Source organism: Haliaeetus albicilla, chromosome 12, assembly GCF_947461875.1.
Source record: "Haliaeetus albicilla chromosome 12, bHalAlb1.1, whole genome shotgun sequence".
NCBI lineage: Eukaryota > Metazoa > Chordata > Aves > Accipitriformes > Accipitridae > Haliaeetus > Haliaeetus albicilla.
The window spans coordinates 43254642-43275387 of NC_091494.1; the positions used below are offsets into that span (position 1 = coordinate 43254642).

The 20746-nt window shown below is 44.3% G+C and overlaps 1 protein-coding gene across 4 annotated transcripts in view; it reads left to right on the forward strand.

The window, feature by feature from the left end:
* The first annotated feature begins 32 nt into the window (after window positions 1–32).
* ASPSCR1 (ASPSCR1 tether for SLC2A4, UBX domain containing) overlaps window positions 33–20746 on the forward strand; it is a 51220-nt gene continuing 30506 nt past the window's right edge. Inside the window, exons 1-7 of one of the 4 annotated variants that reach the window (XM_069799571.1) lie at window positions 33–182; window positions 1216–1271; window positions 2350–2461; window positions 7303–7403; window positions 14915–14972; window positions 15789–15862; window positions 16662–17100. In XM_069799571.1, the coding sequence (XP_069655672.1) occupies window positions 48–182; window positions 1216–1271; window positions 2350–2461; window positions 7303–7403; window positions 14915–14972; window positions 15789–15862; window positions 16662–17100 (975 nt within the window). In that variant the 5' untranslated portion in view covers window positions 33–47. Of the gene's footprint in view, window positions 183–993; window positions 1127–1215; window positions 1272–1678; window positions 1928–2349; window positions 2462–7302; window positions 7404–14914; window positions 14973–15788; window positions 15863–16661; window positions 17101–20746 lie in introns of those variants that run through there. The other 3 variants (XM_069799572.1, XM_069799573.1, XM_009923034.2) reach the window with 3 other exon arrangements.

The following is a 20746-nucleotide window of genomic DNA, read 5'->3' on the forward strand; positions in this document are numbered from 1 at the left end:
TGCAGTCATCTCATCTGAAGGGCTGAGCTTGCAACACTAATCGTGAGATGCCCAATCGATGTTTTTCCTTTTTTTTGGCCATAAGAAATGGCTTTCCGAGGCAGCAGGATGCTGAAATTTGTCTAACCACCGGTGCCCCGATTGTGACGCTGTCTAGACACTCATCTGACAATGGGAATGTGGTAAGATGCTCCCCTCCTCTCTCTGAAACGTGGTTGTCGCAATAGCTTTTATCTTTTGCCAAGGAGTACCTGTCTTGTACGCGTGGATATTTTCGGAGTTGTTAGTCGCTGCCAGCACTGCTTGGTAAAGAGGCAAGAGCTTAGATCTGCGGAAGAGCTTTCTTGCCGTACATTCGGCACGTCAGCGCGCAGCCCCCCGAACAGATCCTTCCGACTCGGGGTGAAGAAGGACCGCGCGTACGCGGCCTGCTGCGCGCCAGGCTTTGCTACGTCGGCCGGCCGGGTGGGCTCGCGCTTGGGGGGTCACCACGAACAGCTGCCAGGCAAGGTCCAAGCACAACGAACAAATCCGCTTTATTTCCTGAGGGGTCAGGCGACCGATCCCAACACCGGCAACCCCACGGGGAAAGACAACGCGTAGCCAGCAGCTGCCGGAACCGCCGGCCGCTCTCCCCTCCAGCTCCCCGCCGGCGGGACCGCCTCCCCTCCCCTCCCTTCCCCTCGGCCGGGCGGGGGTCGCCGCCGCCCGCCCGTCCCGCTCCCTCCGCCAAGGCAACGGCTTGTGGCCTGGAGGCCGCGGCCGCCGCACGCTCCTTTGCCTGCCCTTCGCTGCGGGTGCCGCTGGTACTGCCAGCCGCCCTCCGCACCCGGGGAACGGCAGACGCCGGGCCGCCGCGGGCGGCCGGCCCCGGCTCCGCCCTGCCGGCAGACTCGCCCGCGGCCGCCCGCCGCCCTCCGCTGCGCTCCGCGGCGGGGCGGGGCGGGGCGCGGCCTGCAGGCAGGGGCGGCCCGGGGCCCAGCTCCGCCCCAGCCGCGCAGGGGCCGGCGCCGTGGCGGGAGGGAAGATGGCGGCGGCGGGCGGGGGGGGTGCTGTGGTGTCGGTGCTGGCCCCCAGCGGGCGGCGGGTCACGGTGCGGGTGGGTCCCGGCACGGTGCTGCTGCAGGTGGGTCCGGGGCGGGGGCGGCCGGCGGAGCGGCGAGGCGCGGCGGCAGGGCGGCGGGCCGGCCGGTAACGCCTCTGTTCTCTCCGCAGATCCTCGAGGAGGTCTGCAGGAAGCAGGGCGGCAGCCCCGGCGAGTACGGCCTGAAGTGAGTCTCACCGCGGGGCCACCTCCGCCCTGCTGGGCCGGCGGCGCGGGTCGGGTCGGCCCGGGCCGGGCCGGGCCCGGCTGGAGGCCGCGCCGCCGGTGGGAGAGGCCCCGCCCGCGGCTGCTCTCCCGGGCCGGGCGGCGCCGGGCCCGGCGCTGCCCAGCCGCCCGCCGCGGCGGCGGCGGCGGCGGCGTCGTCGTTGTCGTTGTCGTCGGCGAGGCGCACGCCCGGTGCCCGCGGCCTTGCCCCTGGTGCCGGCGCGCTGCCGAAGGCTGTCCGGCGAGGCCTGCTCCGCCGCCGGGCCTGGGGGCCGGGCCCGGCGGGAACGCGCGGGGTCCTGGCGGGTGGGTGTCCGAAGGGGGCCCGGGGGCCCTCGGGCTGTGCCCCGAGGTCGGTCTTGGTTTTAGTCCTTGCCACAGCTACGTGGGGATTGCGTGGTAGCGCACGAGGACGTTATTCGCAGTCGTCCCTGGGGAGAGAGGGATCCACACGCTGCCGTCCAGACTGTTCTCCAACAGAGTTACTTTGTTCAAATAGATCTCTCCCCATCCCCCCCGTGGCACGTCCCTTCGCTTTTGGGATGGGTACTGAGATCCTGCGTAACCTCCACGAAGATGTCCCTCCCCACACATGCACTTCTGCTAGTTCAGAGGCCGGTAGGCGTCTTCTCCTCTTACCTGGTGGTTTGACTGTATACTTCTACGGTATCATAATCAAGAGGTTATTTGTCTGAGTGGCAGTAAAAAAAAGTGCCTTTTTATTTAACAGTGAACACCAGGCTTGAATATGTATTCATTTGCCCTTTATTTCTTAAAGCTTGAGGAGGAACATATATTTGGGTATTTTAGCTGTGACTTCTACAAACTGCAGCTATTTTGTTATGCAGAATAATTTTTGTTAATGACTGTTTTCTCAGTTACCAGTTGCACATTGTTGAATTGTGCTCTATGGCTTCTAGTCAGCGTGCGGGGAATTCTCTTGCTCAATACCTGGACTTTGCATTGTTGCCAGTCCCTGAAGTGATCTGAAGGTGGCATAGGATGATTCTGCTGTCTTCATGGGCTGTGTTCTTCTTTAGGTTTCAGAGGAGTGTGTTGGATCTCTCTTTACAGTGGAGATTTGCCAGACTGCCCAACAATGCCAAGCTGGAGATGGTGCCAGTCTCTAATAGAGTGGGAATTGGAAACACGGTATGTTCATTTCGCAATGTGACCCGATTTGTTCAGTTACCGGTTGGGCTGGATATGATCTTGTCAGATCTAATGAGCAAGAGCATGATTAGGTTTGGCCAATGCTTGAGTGGAAGACCACCCAAAGACTGGTTGAGGTGTGGTGGAAAATGGTAATTTAGTAGCTGGAAGTCTTTGCTTACAGTCTGTATGATGATGGAGTTCCAGCTGTGTGCCGGGGGATAGGGAGATCTTTTGGGGAGTTGAAAAACTGGTAGTCATGAATGTATAGGAAGTTAAACATCACTGATGACTTTGCTCAGCAGTCGAGCTACTAACTCAGTTCCCTTTCCTAATTTCTATTTCACTTGCTGTTGTCTGCCTCTGGATTTTGACTAAATCTCAGATTCTTACAGGAGTCTCTTTTGCTTCTTTCCCAGCATTGCTGTTCACGGTGTGTTCACGCAGCTTTAGAATTTTTTGTGACGTGTGCTGTGTTTAGTAGTTAGCAGAATGTCCCCATTTAGCACAATTTGCAAAGGGCTTATGGATGCCGTGTTCTGTAGGAATTATTGTCACGTTTAAGAGATTTAAAAATCTTTTATGAGTGTCGTCATAACAGCTGGAGGCATAATTTTTAAAACGATGCATAGGTGTTAATGAGCATAAACATTTTATGTGGTAAATATGATGTATGATGTTATTTAAGTAGCCTGGGAATGAAAATTTGTCTATCGCTAACAGTCGTCTCTCTTCTTACTGACTTCTTTGTATGCAGTTTCTCAACTTTTCTGAAGGTTTCAAGTCTATTAGTGCTAATCTCTTTATGTCTGTCTGCCAAATTGTGTTAGTGGTATTTTGTTATAGGCAGTTGCCTTAGCTGTCACAAAGATAAACTGATACATACGTTGAAAAGTGAACTTTATAGTGTGAGAAGGTTTTGGAATCTCTGCTCTAGTTCACTGTGGGTGTGCAGCGTAGTTTTGGGGGTCACCAGTGTCCACATTTTTCTCTGTAAAACCTCCATGTACTTTGTTTTGTCACTAATGTTTTCTTTCTGACTTTGTGGTAGAAGGAAGTTTGTGCTCCAAATGACGCATTTAGTTAAAAAAACGGCACAAGCTGGTAGCATCTGCTTAAAGTTTTAAATTAAAAAACATTGTGATGGCATGGAGTTCGTCTTCCAGAGGAAAGTGGTTCTATTAAAATGGTACAGTGATGACTTTATGTGACATTTGCATCCAGTTTGGGAGGTATTGTACTGAAGGAAAACCGTGGTTTTATTTTTTTTTGTTCCCCCATGAAGATATATGCAGCATATCAGAAAGGATGAGAAGGATGGTGCACTGTAGGAGAGGGGTTGTAGCATGGAATCGCTACTTTAGATCACAAAAGAGAAAAAACTAATGCAAGTTTAAGTTGTTACTGTTTAGTTGTATTTCAGCAGAAGAATCTACAGAAGTGAGGCTTCCCTTGGAGCGCTCATTGCTATTTTATGGAGCTGAGAAGATTACAGCAAATACGCTTGTGAAGAGTGCAGTCTAAACAGAGTTGCTGTCCCATAAACTAAGAGCAGAGATTTCACTTGGAAGAATTTTACGGACGGTATAAAAACATACTTTGTACAGAACAATTGACCAAAAGAATTCCCTGCCACAGGGAACTAGTGTCAAACACTGTAGGAAGTTCAAAACAGCGAATAACTGTGACTAGAACTGACACTAGTATTATGCCGTGATATAGTGGCAGTTGAGATATGGACTCAATTGTGCGGGCCAGCTGCAGTAATGTTGGGATGAATTTGGTTCTGTGCCTTTTGTTATTGTCTCTTTTATTGAGATAATGTGCGTGGAAGTAGGTGTGCTTTCCTGTGGTGTGTTGGCAGCAGTTACCCCTAGAGACAGAATACAGGTTTCGATAAATCATGAGTTTGTTCAGCAAATCTGGTATTTTTAAAATAGAATGCTTTTGGATTTGCCTTCGCATGTAAAAAATCAATGATTGTAAGGCAGTTCTTCAGTGAAAAAATGAACAAACTCCTCTTGTGATGGCAGGTGATCTAGGGGTACCATCAGTACAGTTCTAGTGCTAATAGTTGTTAGCCTTTTGTTTATATGTTTGTAAACTTAGCTATTATTCTATATAGAGCCTGTTTTTTTTAAAAAGACTTTTCTAATTGACTGAATAGGACTTTCGTGACATGCTTAGCTTTGAACTGTTGCCCAAAAACTGATGCAACTGGTAGTCTGAATTTCTGGGCTGGATTCTTATAGAATGGTGATGTCAGCTGTCATCACTCTGCTGTAGCTGAGAATAATCTAAGGCTTGTCTCCATCATGGAGAAACCAGGAGGTTGTGTTAGTGGTGGGATGAAATGACTTCGTTCAGTTGGCTAGTTGTTGATGATGCCACTGTTCCCTTTATCTAGAAAAATTCCTGTCTCCAGCAGATCACAATTTGCAGTCCTGCAAGGACTGGTAGGAGCCGAGGCAAACGACAAACATATTCCTTCAAGGAAATCACAGTTGATTGCTGGAGTGTGTGGTGTCTATTTTTTCCCATCTCCCCCTGCCCCCCCCCCCCCCCCCATGCTTGCACACACATCTCGCACTCTCACAGAGAGGATACACTGATATTGTTGGTAGGGACACATGAAAACACAGAATGAAAGAAAGCTGCTGTTGTTGCCCTAGGCTTATGTCCTTCTCAGGCTTTTGAATAAGGCCAATTTCTGTGGGCTTCAGAAAGGCATAGTTAACTAGAGATGCTAGGTGCCATCTAATAGGGACTTTTTTTTTTTTACTTTAGACAGGTGAGCTAATTGGGAAAACTTAAGAGTTAGACATTTTGAAAAAGAAGGCTGAATATTCTCTAGAAGGTAAACATAACACCTGAAATGCTCTGCTGTTGTCCATGTTTTGGTCAGCTGGTAGATTTTTTCCTTGGGACCATCAGGAATTTGAAGTTTTTCAGGACTGTCCTCAGTGTGCATTCATTTTAGAAATGCCTTGGATTTTTTTTTTTTTTTTTTGGCAGTGAAGGGTGGAGGGGAGCAATTCTCTGAAGAATATGTAGGATCTGCATAAGCACCTGCTAACGAACATGAATGTTCACGTTCCCGGTTGGAAAAGGCCTGTTAGAATAGGTAGCTAGCTGTCCTTTGCCTTTTTTTGAAGGTGTTTAAGAACTTGATAACTGACCATCTGCAATAATTTTTGAGATTTTTTTACTAATTCACTCTTAAATTGTATGTCAAAATTCTGTGGTTAGGAAGCATTAGTGAATTGCAAGTTACACATGTAGTCCCTTTGGACTGATAACAGTTAGGTCTTCAATAATTCAAAGGTAGATCTGGACCATGTTCGTTGTTTCTCTCTGTGGATGTGCAAGTATACTGTTTGTTCTGCCCCAGGGGAGTTGTTCTGCAAATTGATGCTTAAGTCAACAGAGTTCTGTGTTGGTGGTGTAGTTTATGCAGCTGCATCAATCCTGTCTGGGTTATTGGAATTAATTTTATATAGCTGTGAAGACCCTTGCTGTAAAGTTTCAGGTAGCGTAAAACAAAACATCTCAGTTGTTTGTGATCACACGTTATTTGGGATGCTTGCATTCTCTGAATATGTTTCAGCTCGGGATATGGCAGGGAAGAGGGGCCCAGGAAAGCTGGTTAATATTCAAAGATCACCTCTTCCACGCTCAAGAGTGGTGTATTCCATTGAACAGGAAGTCAGGCAAAAATGCTGGAATGCCTGCATGGATGAACAAGGAGCTCCTGGCCAAACTCAAACACAAAGAGGAAGCATACAGAGAGTAAAGCAAGGACGGGTAACCTGGGAGGAATAGAGAAACCTTGTCCGAGCATCCAGGGGTGAAGTTAGGAAAGCTTAAGCCCAGCTGGAATTGAATCTGGCCAGGGACAGCAAAGACAACAAAAAGGGCTTCTTTAAGTACATCGGTGACAAAAGGAAGGCTAGGAAAAGTGTGGGCCCATACCTCAACAAGGCAGGGGACTTGGTTACATGGGACATGGAGGAGCCTGAATGCCTCTTTGCCTCAGTCTTTACTAGCAAAACCGGCCTTCAGGAATCCCAAGTCCCAGAGACGAGGGGGAAGGGCTGGAGCAAGGAGGATGTACCCTTGGTGAAAGAGGATCAGGTCAGGGAATACTTGAGCAATCTCAACACATATAAGTCCATGGGCCCTGATGGGATGCACCCATGAGTGATGAAGGAGCTGGTAGATGTCACTGCAAGGCTACTCTTGATAGTCTTTGATTGATCATGGTAAATGGGAGAAGTGCCTAAAGACTGGAGGAAAGCAAATGTCACTCCTGTCTTCAAGACGGGCAAGAAGGAGGACACAGGGAACTACAGGTGGGTCAGCCTCACCTTGATCCCTGGGAAGGTAATGGAGCAGCTAATCCTGGAAGCCATTTCCAGGCACATGAACAACAGGAAAATCATCAGGAGTAACCAGCAAGGATTCACCAAGGTTGAGTCATGCTTGACCAACATGATAAGCTTCTGTGATAAAATGGCTGGCCTGGTAGGTGAGGGGAGAGCAGTGGATATTGTCTACCTGGACTTCAGTAAGGCCCTTGACACTGTCTCTCATAAGGTCCTCATATATAATACTCATATTCATAGCAGAATAGAATTATTCTAAATATTAACTTCTAAAATAATAATTTGAATACCCCTCTGCATTTTTAACTAATGTAATCCTTTGCAGCAGGTGTTTAGAAGGAAGTAATGGGTTTTTGGATAGCAGGTCCTAGAGATCATGGAAGTATTAAAAAAAGTTGTGAAGAAAAAAAAGTTTTAATTCAATTTTGACATTAATTCAGTGTATTTTTCCCCTAGGTTCGGATTGCATTACAATTAGATGATGGCTCCCGTTTACAAGACACCTTTCTCTGTCAACAGACTTTGTGGGAACTTCTCAACCATTTTGCCAAGATCAGGTGAGCAATGCGGTGAGAAAATACTTGTTTGGATGGATCTCTGCATGACAGTAGTTAGTTGTTGTTATGGTGATCCAGCTAAATACTGCAGATCTGTAGAATTTGCATTTATTTGACTCTGTTTTTTCCCTTATAACACAGACGTTTGCTTTTTCCTTGCTCTTTCAGATTTGACGTTCCATAGTTTCATTATTATTTTTTAACCCTGGAGTAGCACTCCTGGTTCAGGGCATAAACTGGTACCAAACTGCTAAGGCTAGGAAGAAACTATATACTTGGATATATTGCCGTGCCTGTCTTTTACACAAACTTGTTTGAAGTCAAGTTATTGCCAGAGTTGAGATGGTAGCCTGGATTGTCTTGATCACCAGCATTTCTGTGCTGCGGTTCCATGTGGTGGAGGGGTTTCTTTCTTAAGCGAGTTGCTGTTGCTTTTGAGGCTTGCTGTTGTGCAAGTTCTTCAAGGAGTTCTGGAGCTCTTGGCAGACTAATGTGGAATCTTCAAAAGACTGATCAGATCCTGTTTAAATGGAAGAATTTCTTGTCCTACATTTATTGAGTATATACATGGGTTAGAAATCTTATTATTTCAGTCCAGTCTACATTCAGTGCTTTCTTTTGTCTTTAGTTTTGACTTAAAAATACTGTATTGTTTTGAAATGTCAAGCTAATAAACTTTTCTCCAAAGACAGTTCTTTTGTCGTGGCTTGGAAGATGAAGCCTTGAAGCTGTGACAGCCATTCTATTCTGAACAGAATTAACAAATTTCATTTTTTCTGTCATAGTTGGCTTTACCTTTCTCTTGATAAAATGCTTTTTTAAGATCCTGTATTCCTGGCTTGTTCTTTCTCTTACATTCCTCGCCTTCTGCTAGTTGCTCTGTTGCATTTGAATCTCTTGCTCATCTCTACAGATGCTGTGCTATGGTATTGTGCAAATAGGAACTATTTTTGTTAATTTCTCAAACCAATTCAATACTCCTCTAAGGAGTAGCTTTCTGTGTCAAAACTTTTGAAGTCTTATCCTGGTTTCAGCTGGGATAGAGTTAATTTTCTTCCTAGTAGCTGGTACAGTGCTGTGTTTTGGATTTAGTATGAGAATAATCTTGATGACACACTGATGTTTTAGTTGTAGCTAAGTAGTGCTTATCCTAAGTCAAGGACTTTTCAGTTTCCCATGCTCTGCCAGCGAGGAGGTGTACAAGAAGCTGGGAGGGAGCAGGGCCAGGACAGCTGACCTGAACTAGCCAAAGGGATATTCCATACCATAGGACATCATGCTCCCTGACTGGCCCATAACAAGATCAAAGGAGTGACCAGTGCTGGCCCAAGGGAGGGAGTTTGGATCAGTGGCATCTTCTGTGTAGCAGTAAGGGACTGAACAGTTAGTGCTCACTTCCTGCTCTCCTATCTAACTCCTCTCATACTATTTTTGCAGTTTTGTGGGGAATTGGCTTAAGTAGCTGATTCAGCTGAAAAATGGTATTTTCCCTACGTTATCTTTCCGGTAGGTAAGTTTCCTAACCCAGTTAAGGGTTGTGTCTCATAGGCAGTTAAGACAAGACGTGTAGCTTGTCTGGAAGCAAGGATCCTAAAGGAAGCAGCAGCAGATGGGTAGGAATGGTGTATGTCAGCTTTTCTACTCAACATGTTGTGTCATCAAACCATAATTTGAGGAAATGCTTGAGGTAGTCTAGTGACTCTAAAGTGATATAAATGAGTCTTACTTATCGTTCTCTTTTCATCTTTAATGGTCAGGGACCAGGTCTACACTGTGGCATTTACTCTGAAGTCATAAAGGGACAGCCTTCACATAAGTGCTAGAGAGAAAAGAATTCTTTTTCTTTTGATTGAGGAAAAAGGTAGGCAAGAAAAGCCAGGTATAATTTTCCTGGGTGTTTTAAGGCCCCTCTTGTACCTTACTACATACTTTGTGCCCTCTGGGAGAAGAGTGCCTGTTGCAGTTTGGGAACTGCTAGACTGGTAGGGGTGGTAATTATGGATGGTGACAAATAGTCTTTGTGTGGCTTTCTCACACATTAGTTGGTTATTTCTTTGGTTTAAATTTTGAGCTTCTTATATAATTTTGCTCCTTTGGAGTGGTTTTATTTGTTACAGGTTATTGTAATACTAATAGTTAATCTACATGCTGCTCTTTTTAAGCTTCTAACTGCTACAGTGTGCTAAGCATTATTAACTTCAGTTCATAAGACACAGCTGTTCTTTTCTGCCCTCTGGAAGCTGAGCTCAGATGTTTGGATGGACTTTGCAAACTTTCGATTAAGTTCAACGAGCAGCAAAGATGCTGTGTGTGACTTAATCACAAAACAAGCTGGATCTATAGCCATCCATACAGATTTCACGGGCTGTGCTGCTTTTCAGTGTGTATTGACTCAGTTGACTAACTAGTCAGCTAGCTGTTGACTTTTGCTGAATCCTTCCTTTGACTTTCCAACTGGAGACGTTTTCCTGGAATGCTCAGCTGCTCTAAGTGCGTGAGGGGAAGTATTCTAAATCCACTGGAATTTCCCCCGGGTTTCCAGCGTCCATCTTGGCTAATTGGGTCTGAAGAAGGTCTGGAAGCTATTGTAAGGCTGCTCCTCCTCTCAGCGTGCGGCAGTCCTTGCACAAGATGTTTACAGGCTCTGTCAGATCACTACATGAAGGAATCTAATCTGCTTGCCGTTCCCCTTCTGAAGAACAGCACATCAAAGAAATGACAGTGTGTTTGATGTGTGTGCTTGCCTCAGTGAATGCATGTAACGGATTAACAGCAGCTGGAGGAGGAGCCTGCTGGCTTCCAAGAGTTATACAAAAATAAGTCTCTGGGGGGATCTTTGCTTGGAGTCTGTTCTGCAGAGACTGGTTGAGGGCACAAGCGTTGTATGCCCTTTTAGCATGAGGCCTGGGAGAACTGTTGCTTTTCTGTCTCCCACTCTTGCCTGTCTGGCAGCTTCAGTAGCTTTGTAGACTGTTTTACATAGAAAGATTGCAGTCTTGACACTTGAAGACAGTTTTAACAATGACTATGACTCTTTGCTACTTTTGTGGTATCGTTCATTAAGTTCAGATATTTTCCATACATTTTTAGAAGACTCTTCAATCCAGAGAGTTGCTTGGATTGAAGTGGAAAGCAGTTTTGGAAAAGTGAATGAAACTAGGTTGTGTAAGCCAGATTGGTTTCCTCTCTTATGGGTCTATGTGGTGAGGATGTGTATTCCATTGTGCCTTGGCTTCTCTCCCCCTAAATGGTGATCATCCACCTTTCTTGGTAGATGGGCAACACGAGGTTCAAGCTTTTATTCATCTAGGCTGTTTCATCTGCATTTTCTGTGATTCTATACTGTTTCCTCCATGTCTCAGCAGTCCTTTATCTTTTGTGCACTTTTATTGAGGGTTCCTGTAGGGATACAGCTGATCCTGACTGGAAGCAAAAACCTTTGAAAATATGGTAGGGATGGCTAGCTCACCTGGATTATCTGGAAAAGTCTGAGCACACATGGCCTGCTATGGTGTGCTAAAGGTAGTCTCTTAGGTGCTGTTTTGTTCCAATTGTTGAGTCAAGAGGCAAGATTTTTTTTTTTCTGCCTTTCTGCATCAAGCATTGGCCTTGGGAACTTACTCAGTTACTGCTACAAAAGGAGCGAGGGAGGTCGGAGCGTCGGTCTCAAATCACAAGGTTATGCTCATTCTGTATTAGGAACTTAATCTCTTGATTCATGCAGAGCACTGTATATGGCTTTCTGTCCTTGACACAGAATAGCTAATTGCAAAACCACAGATGGTGGCAGACCTACTCTAGTGTTGTTTTGGTTGTTCGTCTTGAGTTAGAAAGTTAACTGTGTTTCGTAATCTGAAGCTTGAATGTAATAGTTTGGATGCTCTGGGTGTGGGTTGCTTTCTGCACAACAGGATTTGGTGTGGTGGCTGGAAGAAGCGTTCTGAAAGAATTGATACCTCAGGACTATAAAGCCCTTGTGATATGTTGCAGCTGGTCTGGAAGTAGTTCTCAGCCCCTGACTTCCCTAAACCAGACCCGACCCTCAGGACTGGTTTTACAGGTTACTCTGTTTGGATTTGCTAACTCTATTGAGTGGAGCTTCTCAGTTTCATTGTGACTCACCTTGTCCTGTATCACCATGCCGTTGCATGCTTTATTTAGAAAGGCTTAAGTTTTAACCTTTAGATCAAGAAGGGAGGTAGACTGCTACAATTAAACCAAACATAAGTCTTAGTTCTGGTCTGTGCTTAAGAGGTTTGCTCCCCCCACATCCTCCAGCTGGCAATCTTTGATGTGCTCTTGCTCTTGAGGATTACTCAAGGATCGAGTATCATAATTTTCCAGGTGGCACTCTCAATCCTGAGTGACTTCTGGTTCCAGCTATTTCACTGACATTTCACTGAAGCTGAGTTTTGAGGGTAAATGTAAATGTCCTTGATGAATTCTCCTGGAACTTAATGGCTATTTTCGTTCATTTTCTACTCTGTGTCGGCTGGTTGACTCCTTCCCTGTTCAGTTTGTTTTGTCACTTTGTGCTGGGCTAAATAGATTCATGTTACAATATTATGTAAGACATTGATTGTATGTATATTCTTCTAAGCTGCTCATCTGTGACGTGTTTTGGACATAATAGAAAGACTACATAAGATAATACTGGCAAAGCTATTGTTGTTAATTAACTTTGAACATTACGATGATACTTAAGATTACTGGAACCGCTGCATTGAAAGTAGTAAGATGCATTTGACTATGCAGACTCTTGTCTTCTGCTGTGCAAGCAGATTGCTAAAGTGCGAAGGGCTATTTTCTTTCCTTCTTATCTGAACAGAAAACTTTATTCCTGTCTTAAGGTGGTCTCTCCATAAAGGTTGGGTTTATTGCATGCCTATTTGTGGACTTACCAGCTATGAAGTAGAAGCCTTTCTAACAGCAGTAGTCAGTGTGGCCACAGCACAGACATACTATGTAATGTACATAGTCACTTCAGAATTAGATGCTTGGTTGACTGAATGGATTTTAACTACTACTTAAGGGATCCTTAAGGGATCCCCTGGAGATAACTTTGTGTCTGGTAATATTGCATCCCAAAATACATATTACACGATGCTGAAGGCAGGATGTTTTAAGTAGTGGAACTCTGTTCATTAAACTCCTTTCCAGGAAAAGTCAGAATGAACCCAGCCTTGATCACTGACATCCTTTTCTTATAGCCATTCCCTGTTCCATCGTCCAGGTATGACGCTCACTAATTAAAGCATAAGATAGAGAATGAGTCCCTGGTGTACAAATGATAGGTGTAAGTGATGCACTAGATATAAGCAGTCTCAATTCCTGCTTAAATTTTGTGACACTTGGACACCAAGTTGATGAACGTTGTGCAGATATATTTAGGAGAATGTGTGGCTATGACTGCTACTGCAGAATTACAAACAATGCAGAAAAGTGATTGAAGTAGAAATATCTTTCCAAAACTTCTAATTTCCAGTGAAAAATATTGGATTTTTTTTTCAGGCTGCCAGGGTTCTGCAGGTTTTGTTTTTTTTTCTGTGAAGTTCACTGCAGAGAATAGAATCCGGTGACTTAACAGGCAGTTAAGTGCAAGTGTTCACATAACCCTGTAAGTCAGTCATTTGCAAAGCTCCTCATGAGTTCAGTAGTCAACACTGGCATAAAAGGGCATAAAATGACAAGTTGACTCAAGGAACTAGCTTCAGCCTCTTTTATTCAGAGACCTCAGGAGATGAGCAAGGATGTGTCACTCTACTGGGCTGTCGGGTGGATTTCATTAGCTGATTTGCAGAGAAGTGGTTTCTCTTCAAGTCACAGGTGATGGGTGATTGTTTCCTGGTGGGGTGAAGCACAGGGGAAAGCCATTTCCCCTGCCCACCCCCACCCCCCCCAGACTGCAGAGAGCACTAAGATCAAGGGAGTTTACCATGAGGAAGAATTTCAGCTGTTTTGCTTTTGATGATAAAACAGCTGTTGCAGTGTAGATGGTATATACATCTCCCTTACCAAGGGATGTCCTGGTGCAACTGCAATGCCAGAGAGCTCAGGACAGAACGGGCTAACAAGAACTACTGGGGTGTTATGGAGAAGAATAAATCTCATCAGTTCCAACCTTCTCACCTTTTGTTTTGTAGTTTCTCCTGCTAAGTTAGGCTGAAACTTTTGAATTTAAAACTTTTGAAAAAAATGCTTGTGAGAATTCAGTCAGTTATCTTTCTGAACCACCACTGTCTCAGGATGGACAGTGTTCTCCTGGTCACCTTTTGCCATTGGTGTGCTTTGGGGGGGGGAAGGAGACTATTCTTCTCCTTAATCTCATGTTTTACCATATTCTCAGCTGATTTCAGTTTGAGTTTCACTTTGACTGCTGAAGGGGAGACCAACATGAAAGAGAATTTCTTCTGCTTTTGAATCTAATTCTCTCACTGATTTCAGTGCTTCAGTGCAATGTACTGGTTAATTCTTTAAGGCTTTTTACTTTTCTACAGACATCTGAGGTTTCCTTGCTAAAAGTGTTAGTCCCTTTTTTTTTCCCCATTAAGAACACCCTGTTGTAGGGTTTTCCACAAGTACTGTCTTTTGAAATTGCTTGATCTTGGATGGATGAGAACTGAGACTTGCTGTGACAGGCATTGATTGTCTTTTCCCAGTCCATCCTCTGTGTTTGTTCAAGTGCATATGTAATAAAGCTTCTCTTTTACTTGAATGCCTCAGGATTGCTTATCTAGAGGAAAATGGGAAGAGTAGCATCTTGTCAAGAGCAGCACCTTACTGTTTTTTCCCCTTCTCTATATGACTTCCTATGCAGATGGTCTGTCAGCAGTTTGCATCATTGCTAGTATGTGTTCTACCTCACTGAAATGCTTAAATGTGGGTTGATCTTCACTTTGTCTACTGCAGCAGCCTTTCCTTTGGCTTCGTTTTGTTCCTGGTCTCCAGAATCTGAAAGCTTCTGCTGTTCGTTTTTGTTTGTTTTTTTTTTTCTTTCCTTTTTTTAATCTGTCTGATACTAAGGCAAATTCTTCATCATGGGATTATTTGCTTTAGAGCAGTATTTCATTCTGTTTGGTGCTATGTGTACGTGGAAAGAAACTGACCTGTCCCCAAGGAAAGTACAGTCCAAACTGTAATAACTATTTAACTTAGATAAGGGGTTAAAAAGACCAAGTATTATTAAGTCACGTTCCAGGTTGGGTACTGAGACACATGAAGAATGATGTGCTCAAATTTATCTAGTAAGATCAACTAATTTCAGAATTAACTTTAATTATTTCTCCTTTGTTTTTAAACTTGCAGGGCTGTGTTTAAGGAACAGTTAATGCATTGGAGCAAATTCTTTACCTAATGTCTAATACTGATTCTGTGAACTGTGTCATGATTGTTGCTGGAGAAACATGGAGGAGAGCGTTGCTATCTAATTTTACTTCTTACTATTGTTCTACATTGGTTTGGAGGGGGTAGGCTGTTCCACAGATACTGCAGTATTCTGCTCTTTATTGCAGGGAGTTTATGGAACAGCATGGTGACTTCTCTCCAGTCTGTATTTACATGAGAGATGAGGTAAGTCAGCAAAGTCTTCTTAACAGTCTCTTTTCCTTCTGTCCCTAAAAAATAAGAAAAACTCAGCTCTGCTTTCCAACCTGGAGAGTGTTTCTTTTGAACTTTCTTGAGAGGGGAAGTAGAAAAATGTTGGTCTTTTCAAAGCATGACGTGTCTGTATGGAAAAAAGCTCTCTTGGAACGTAACCCTGGGCCGTTTAGACCTCTGAGCCCATAAAATGAGCTCAATGACCCGTTTGTGTTTTTCTTTCCAACTTCTTTTAAAGCTCGAGTCAAAACAGTGGTTTCATTTTAATAAATATTTGCTTTTCTCTGTGTTTTGATCTTTTGCTATTAATGTTTTGTTTAATATTTTGTATGTGCGTATTACGGAATTTGCTCTCCCTAGCTGTCCCTTTCACTTCCCACTGACCTCTGTGGACAGATCATCTTTATTCTGGAACATGTCATTACAAGCAGATGGGAGGTGTATGTAATAAAATCGACTGTCTTTCAGCTCTGAGATGTTGCCTGTGATTTACCTTCTGACAAAAAAATAATGCTTTGCTGAGGTCGGATCCAATATGGATGTATGTATGGGATGGAAATTATATGTAGGTCATCTTCCCTTGAGATTTAATAAGCAGTGAATTTGGCAAAGCAGCATAGATGAATACAGATGGATACAGGTTTCATTTCCAATTGCAGAAAGAGTGTATTTTGAGCTGTTTCTGGTGCTGTGTGGTGTTTTGATATGGGCTTCTTTCTAGAAAGAACACTTCAAATGCTCTCCCAGGGAGGCAGTTGCCATAATTACTTTCCTCTGTTTTTGTTGCAGATATCAGGAAAAGATGCCCTAGAGAAGACAACACTGAAGTCACTTGGCCTTACTGGAGGCAGTGCCATCATCAGGTTGGGAGGAGCAAAGTTTGGACTCTTTATTTTTCCTTTCCACTCTGGTGGTGAATTTGTTTTGTTTCAAATACCAAAAAAAAAAAAATTACGAAAAAAGTTCAAAAAGACAAACATTGCAGCACTCAGTAATTATTGCATTTGCCTGTTTATCTGAAACTGCTGCCCAGATGTGCTTCCCACAGCTGCAGATGCTGGCACTGACCAGTCATGTGCAGATTAAAGGGGCTTGTTTGTTTCTTTCTTTTTTTCTTTTTCTTTTTTTTCTCCCCCCCCCCCTTTTTTTTCCCCTGTGAATGAAACAGACAATTCAAAGTTAAAAGTCTCTCATGAGAGGACCATCATCTACCACTTCATTCTTCCCTGCTTTGGATTTCAGGCATTAAACTCCCAATCCCTGCAGTGCCTCCTGCTGACTGTTTGGGAGGGTGAGGTGGGGGGCAATGAGAGCCTTTCTGTGATCTTCTAGCCAGTTCTTTGCAGTATATACAGCAGGCAGGAGTGATTAGAAGCTGTGCTTTACAACTGACTGCTGTTTTTTTCCTGGAAGGCAGTTTTCTTCCTGTGGAGTGGGTAGTTCCTGTTCTGTTTTTTTTGCACAAACCCCCGACCCCCCAACTCTAACTTCAGAGCAACTGGAGCTTGTTCTTTGTGAGTGTCTGGAAGAAGCAGATCATTAAATTAGGGGTATATTTGAGTCTAGCTGTCGTCTTTGTGTCATGGTCACGTTGAGAATGGGGAGGGCAGTACTGTTAGGATAAATGATTTTGTTTTTATTCCTTTTGGTGTCTTCTTTAAGAGTTGTCATGAAGAAATGCAGTTCACCTGGTCGAGAGGAAGCTGTGGGTGCCACGGTGCAGTGTAATGAGCTGACAGTGAGGCCAGGCTCTATTGAAGGAGCAGTGGATGTGCCCCTACCTCAAGCAAACACATTCCCAAAGGACTTGGACCACAGGGATGTGGCCATGTCTTTGAACAGCTGCACAGACAAGCAAGACTTGGTTAGAGAATCTCATGCCAGCTTGGAGGAGCTGTGGCCTTCCTCAGAACCCGAGTCTACCCCTTTTGTCCCTTTTTTTGGAGATGGACAGCGTCTGGGGGACTCTTCTGCAGCTGCACCATCTCTTGGGTTAGATATGCCATCTTCAAAGCTGCCAACAACTTTTTCCAGCCCTGGAGGCCCTTCTGAGCCAAAGAAGTCTAAGAACAGCCAAGAACTGCAAAAGGAGCAAGAACAGGTAAGGGGAAATCTGTTTGCAATGAGGGCTTTTTTTAATCCTGTCTTGCCTGAGGCTGAGCTTCTACAAGGAAAAAGATGTTTCCGCATTTAAGACTTTTTCCCCATAGTATAGGGTCAGGTGCCTTGGTGACATTCAGCTCTGCCGAGAGTTCAGTAAGGAAATACTGCATTTTGGACAGTTTACTGTAGGAAATGTGAAGGGTGGGAATTTAAGAATTTCCTGTCCAGAGGCAAGCAATGCTTTGAACCTTGAGGTATCCTTGATGAATGGTTCTAATGGAGGCAACACAACTGCTTTAAAAGCACAGTCCAGAAGAGCCTCAATCTCTGTGCCTCAAATTCCATGCAAATTTCATTAACAAATGCCCACTTTGTCACCTGAGCCCCGTGTACTTGTCCTTCTCTTAAAAAATTGCTGTCTGCTGTGTAGTTTTGCTAATGATGAGCAGAGTTTGGTCAGACTTGTGTTTGATAATTCTCTGGAGGTGCTTACTGCTTGTTGCGACTGACTTATCTCCCAGATCACACAAGAGGTACAAGCTTGGTAGAATTTTACATATGGAAAGGGATAACTTTTCTAGCTTGTTACAGGATTGTTCTAGGAGCAGAAGCGATCTTAATAGATTTGTTGCAACTTGATCCCATGACTTCCAAGATCTGAGAAGATGGTCAGAGTTTCTAACTCTTAGGTTGTAATGTGTGCTAAGATTTCTCGTCTGAGCCTTCCTGTGGAACTCCATAGTGAAGCTATTGTAAAAGCAGTATCCCATGCTGGTAGTTCTTAACATCTGCTTCCTCAGAGTTCCTTCTGCCTGTGGTCACTCGGACTTACAGTTTAACTCTTTCGGTTACATGTGTGGTAGAATATAAGGGTTATGGATCTAGGAAAGGAATTTTTCAGCTACAGTTGCATCTTACTTGCCAAGAGTTTGATATTTGGGAAAAAAAAAAAAAGGTCTGGACCTTTTGTCTTCCTTTCAGTCTAGTCCTATCCCTTCTGTGAGTCTTAATTTTCTTAGTATTGCAGATGAAGGAGAAACCTTCCATCCTTTTCCTTCTCTATTTCTGCTTGCATATAAATGTTTTCTGTCTTGCTCTAAAATATCCTGGTTCTTAAATAAAGTCTACCTCTCTCTAACCCTTTTCCCAGAAAGACAAATTGCACATCTGTCATCATTGTTGGTGACTCTGAAGTAAAACTGTATTGGTTAAAAGTAAAAATGCTTTAGCCCCTGTAGAGATACCAGAACTGGTGGCTCAAGAGTGCTGTGATGCCATCCCAGGACGGTCTTTGAATGATGTTAAGTATGCTTTCTGTAGGGCAGCTGTATGGAATTGAATGCCTTCAGCAAGGTTGGATATGTCTGGCAAGTAGCATAAAATGAAGTACAGGAAGCATTAAATTCATAATTTACTCCACATTATTGTGCATTGGGAGTTTCACATCCTGGATTCTCTGTGACTGGCTCTTTTCCTTGCACCTTCACTACACACATCATCACTAGGGCTGCCTTTAGTGTTTAGAGATCCCCTTCATTGTTTCCCACTCTTTAGTATCTCCTAGAGTTGGAGTTTTGTGCTTCTCTCTGGTTCTGATCCAGCCATGGGATTAAACAATGGAAAAAATAAAGAAGTAGAAAGAAAGGGTGCCTGATGAGGTTCAAAGGGAACTTGATCCAGGAGAAATTTAGCAAGACTATGTGTATGCTCTCATGTTGATGCAGAAATTCTACCTTGGTTGACTTCTTTGTGGTTGCAGTCTATTCTTGATGAGTTTCTGAATTGTTTAGGAGCAGAAGCCAGACCGTGGAAGGAGGACTCTGGAGCAGTTACAAAGGTAGCAGAAAGAGGCCTTGCCAACCCAGTGGTGAATATTTCAGTATATTAGAAACATGTTTGGGTCCATCTAATCGGTTTTATTTAACCTTTTGGAACAGACCCTGGGCATGGAGAACTAGACAGTAGGCTGGTGATTTGTCCAGTCTAATGTGTTTCTTGGTTCAATCACACTCTTACCTGTGAGGGCTTTGGAAAGGAGGGGTTTCAGTTGTGTTTGAAAAGGAAGAAGTGCGAGGGTTTGTGGTGGTACTCTTCACCAGTCCTGTTGTCTGTGCTTTTCTGTATGCTGGCTGTATGCTGAAAAATTTTATCATTTTACTGGCTACAGCTTAATGTGAAGTTGTGCTGTTGGGTGCAGAGCTGAACAACGGTGGCCTAAGGACTCTCATGATCCCGCATCTTTCTCAGAATTGCAGTCCAGTTCAAACCACTCAGAGGCACTTCTGGAGCCAGCTTCCCTTCCAGTTTGAGAGCAGCTTTGGAAGCAGCTGCAGATTCTGTTGGGGGGGTTCTGCCCTTGTGTTAAACAGCATGTGATTTTGACGGCTGCTTTCAAGCCCTTTGATCTCTGGTGCTTTTGCTGCTGATTGATTACATTTTGTTCCCTCCTCCATTCCTGCCATCCTCCGCTCTCCTTGCTCTCAGCAGCAACAGCAGAGCAGGGCTAGCCACATGGCATCTGCTTTTTGTCCCTTTTCAGTCCTGAGGAAAAAACCCAAAACAAAACAAATTATTTTTAAACATCAAAGGTCCATTTTTGTAAAAGAATCTTCCCATTAATGCTTTGCCTGTGTGTGGTTTTTGAAGCTGAAGAGAGAGGCTGGATAAAATCTGTGCCGGCGTCCCTTCGTTTCTTGGGCTAAAGATGGTTTACAGACAGCTGCATGCTGACTTTGATGTCAGAACATTAATTATTAGAAGGTAACTTTACACCAGATTCCCCATGAGATTAGAGCTCCCTGAGGTGGTGGGGAGGAGGTGGGTCTCCAGGGAGAGCTTGCTGCTGTGGAAAGCACAATAGCCACTACTTCACTTAAAATGAAATAAAACTTTTTCTCAGCTTACCTGCTTGCTTAGGTCCAGGGTGGTGACCATAGAGTGAACTGCATTCTTCCTGACACCTGGCTTTATCACATAGACTGCCTAGTAGACCCTGCTGTGAATAGATGGCTTCAGCCTACTGGTGAGAAGCGCCTATTATCTCAACTTCGGTAGAAGAAGTAGAGTCTTTGAAGAATGAAGGTGACAAACCATAATGCAGCATCTTTGGCTCCTGAAAGATATTGCTGACAGAAATATGACAGCAAAATGCACAGCTTGCTTTCCTCTAGAGTTATGTAGCAGAAGGTAGAGACTGCTGTACGGTGGCCATTTATTACTGCAGGAGGTAGTTACCTTTTGTCATGGTTGCAGAAAACACTAGATGTGCAGTGGACTGGGAAGTGAGTTGGTGTACCTGGTAGCCTCCTGGTAGTTGGAAGGTAGTTTTTGGATTCTGTCTGTGCTTTAGAATTGTTGGTGGCGCATTAAAATAAGGCTGTATTGAGAGTACTTGGATTGAGAGATGCCTAACTGGAATACCTAAGTGAGCAAATGGTAATGGATGAAGAAAGGGGAACAGGATGATGGCTGGACTCTGGGGAAAGAGAGAATTAGTTAAGCAACAGGAATGGATACCTCTTTCTCTCTGAAGAGCATTTCTCTCGTCTGTAAGGAGGTGAGATGTATGGTTGATTCCATGGGTTGTTAAATACATGGCAGAGGAGATATTATGATATTATTATGATGTGGCAGTCTTTGCATCC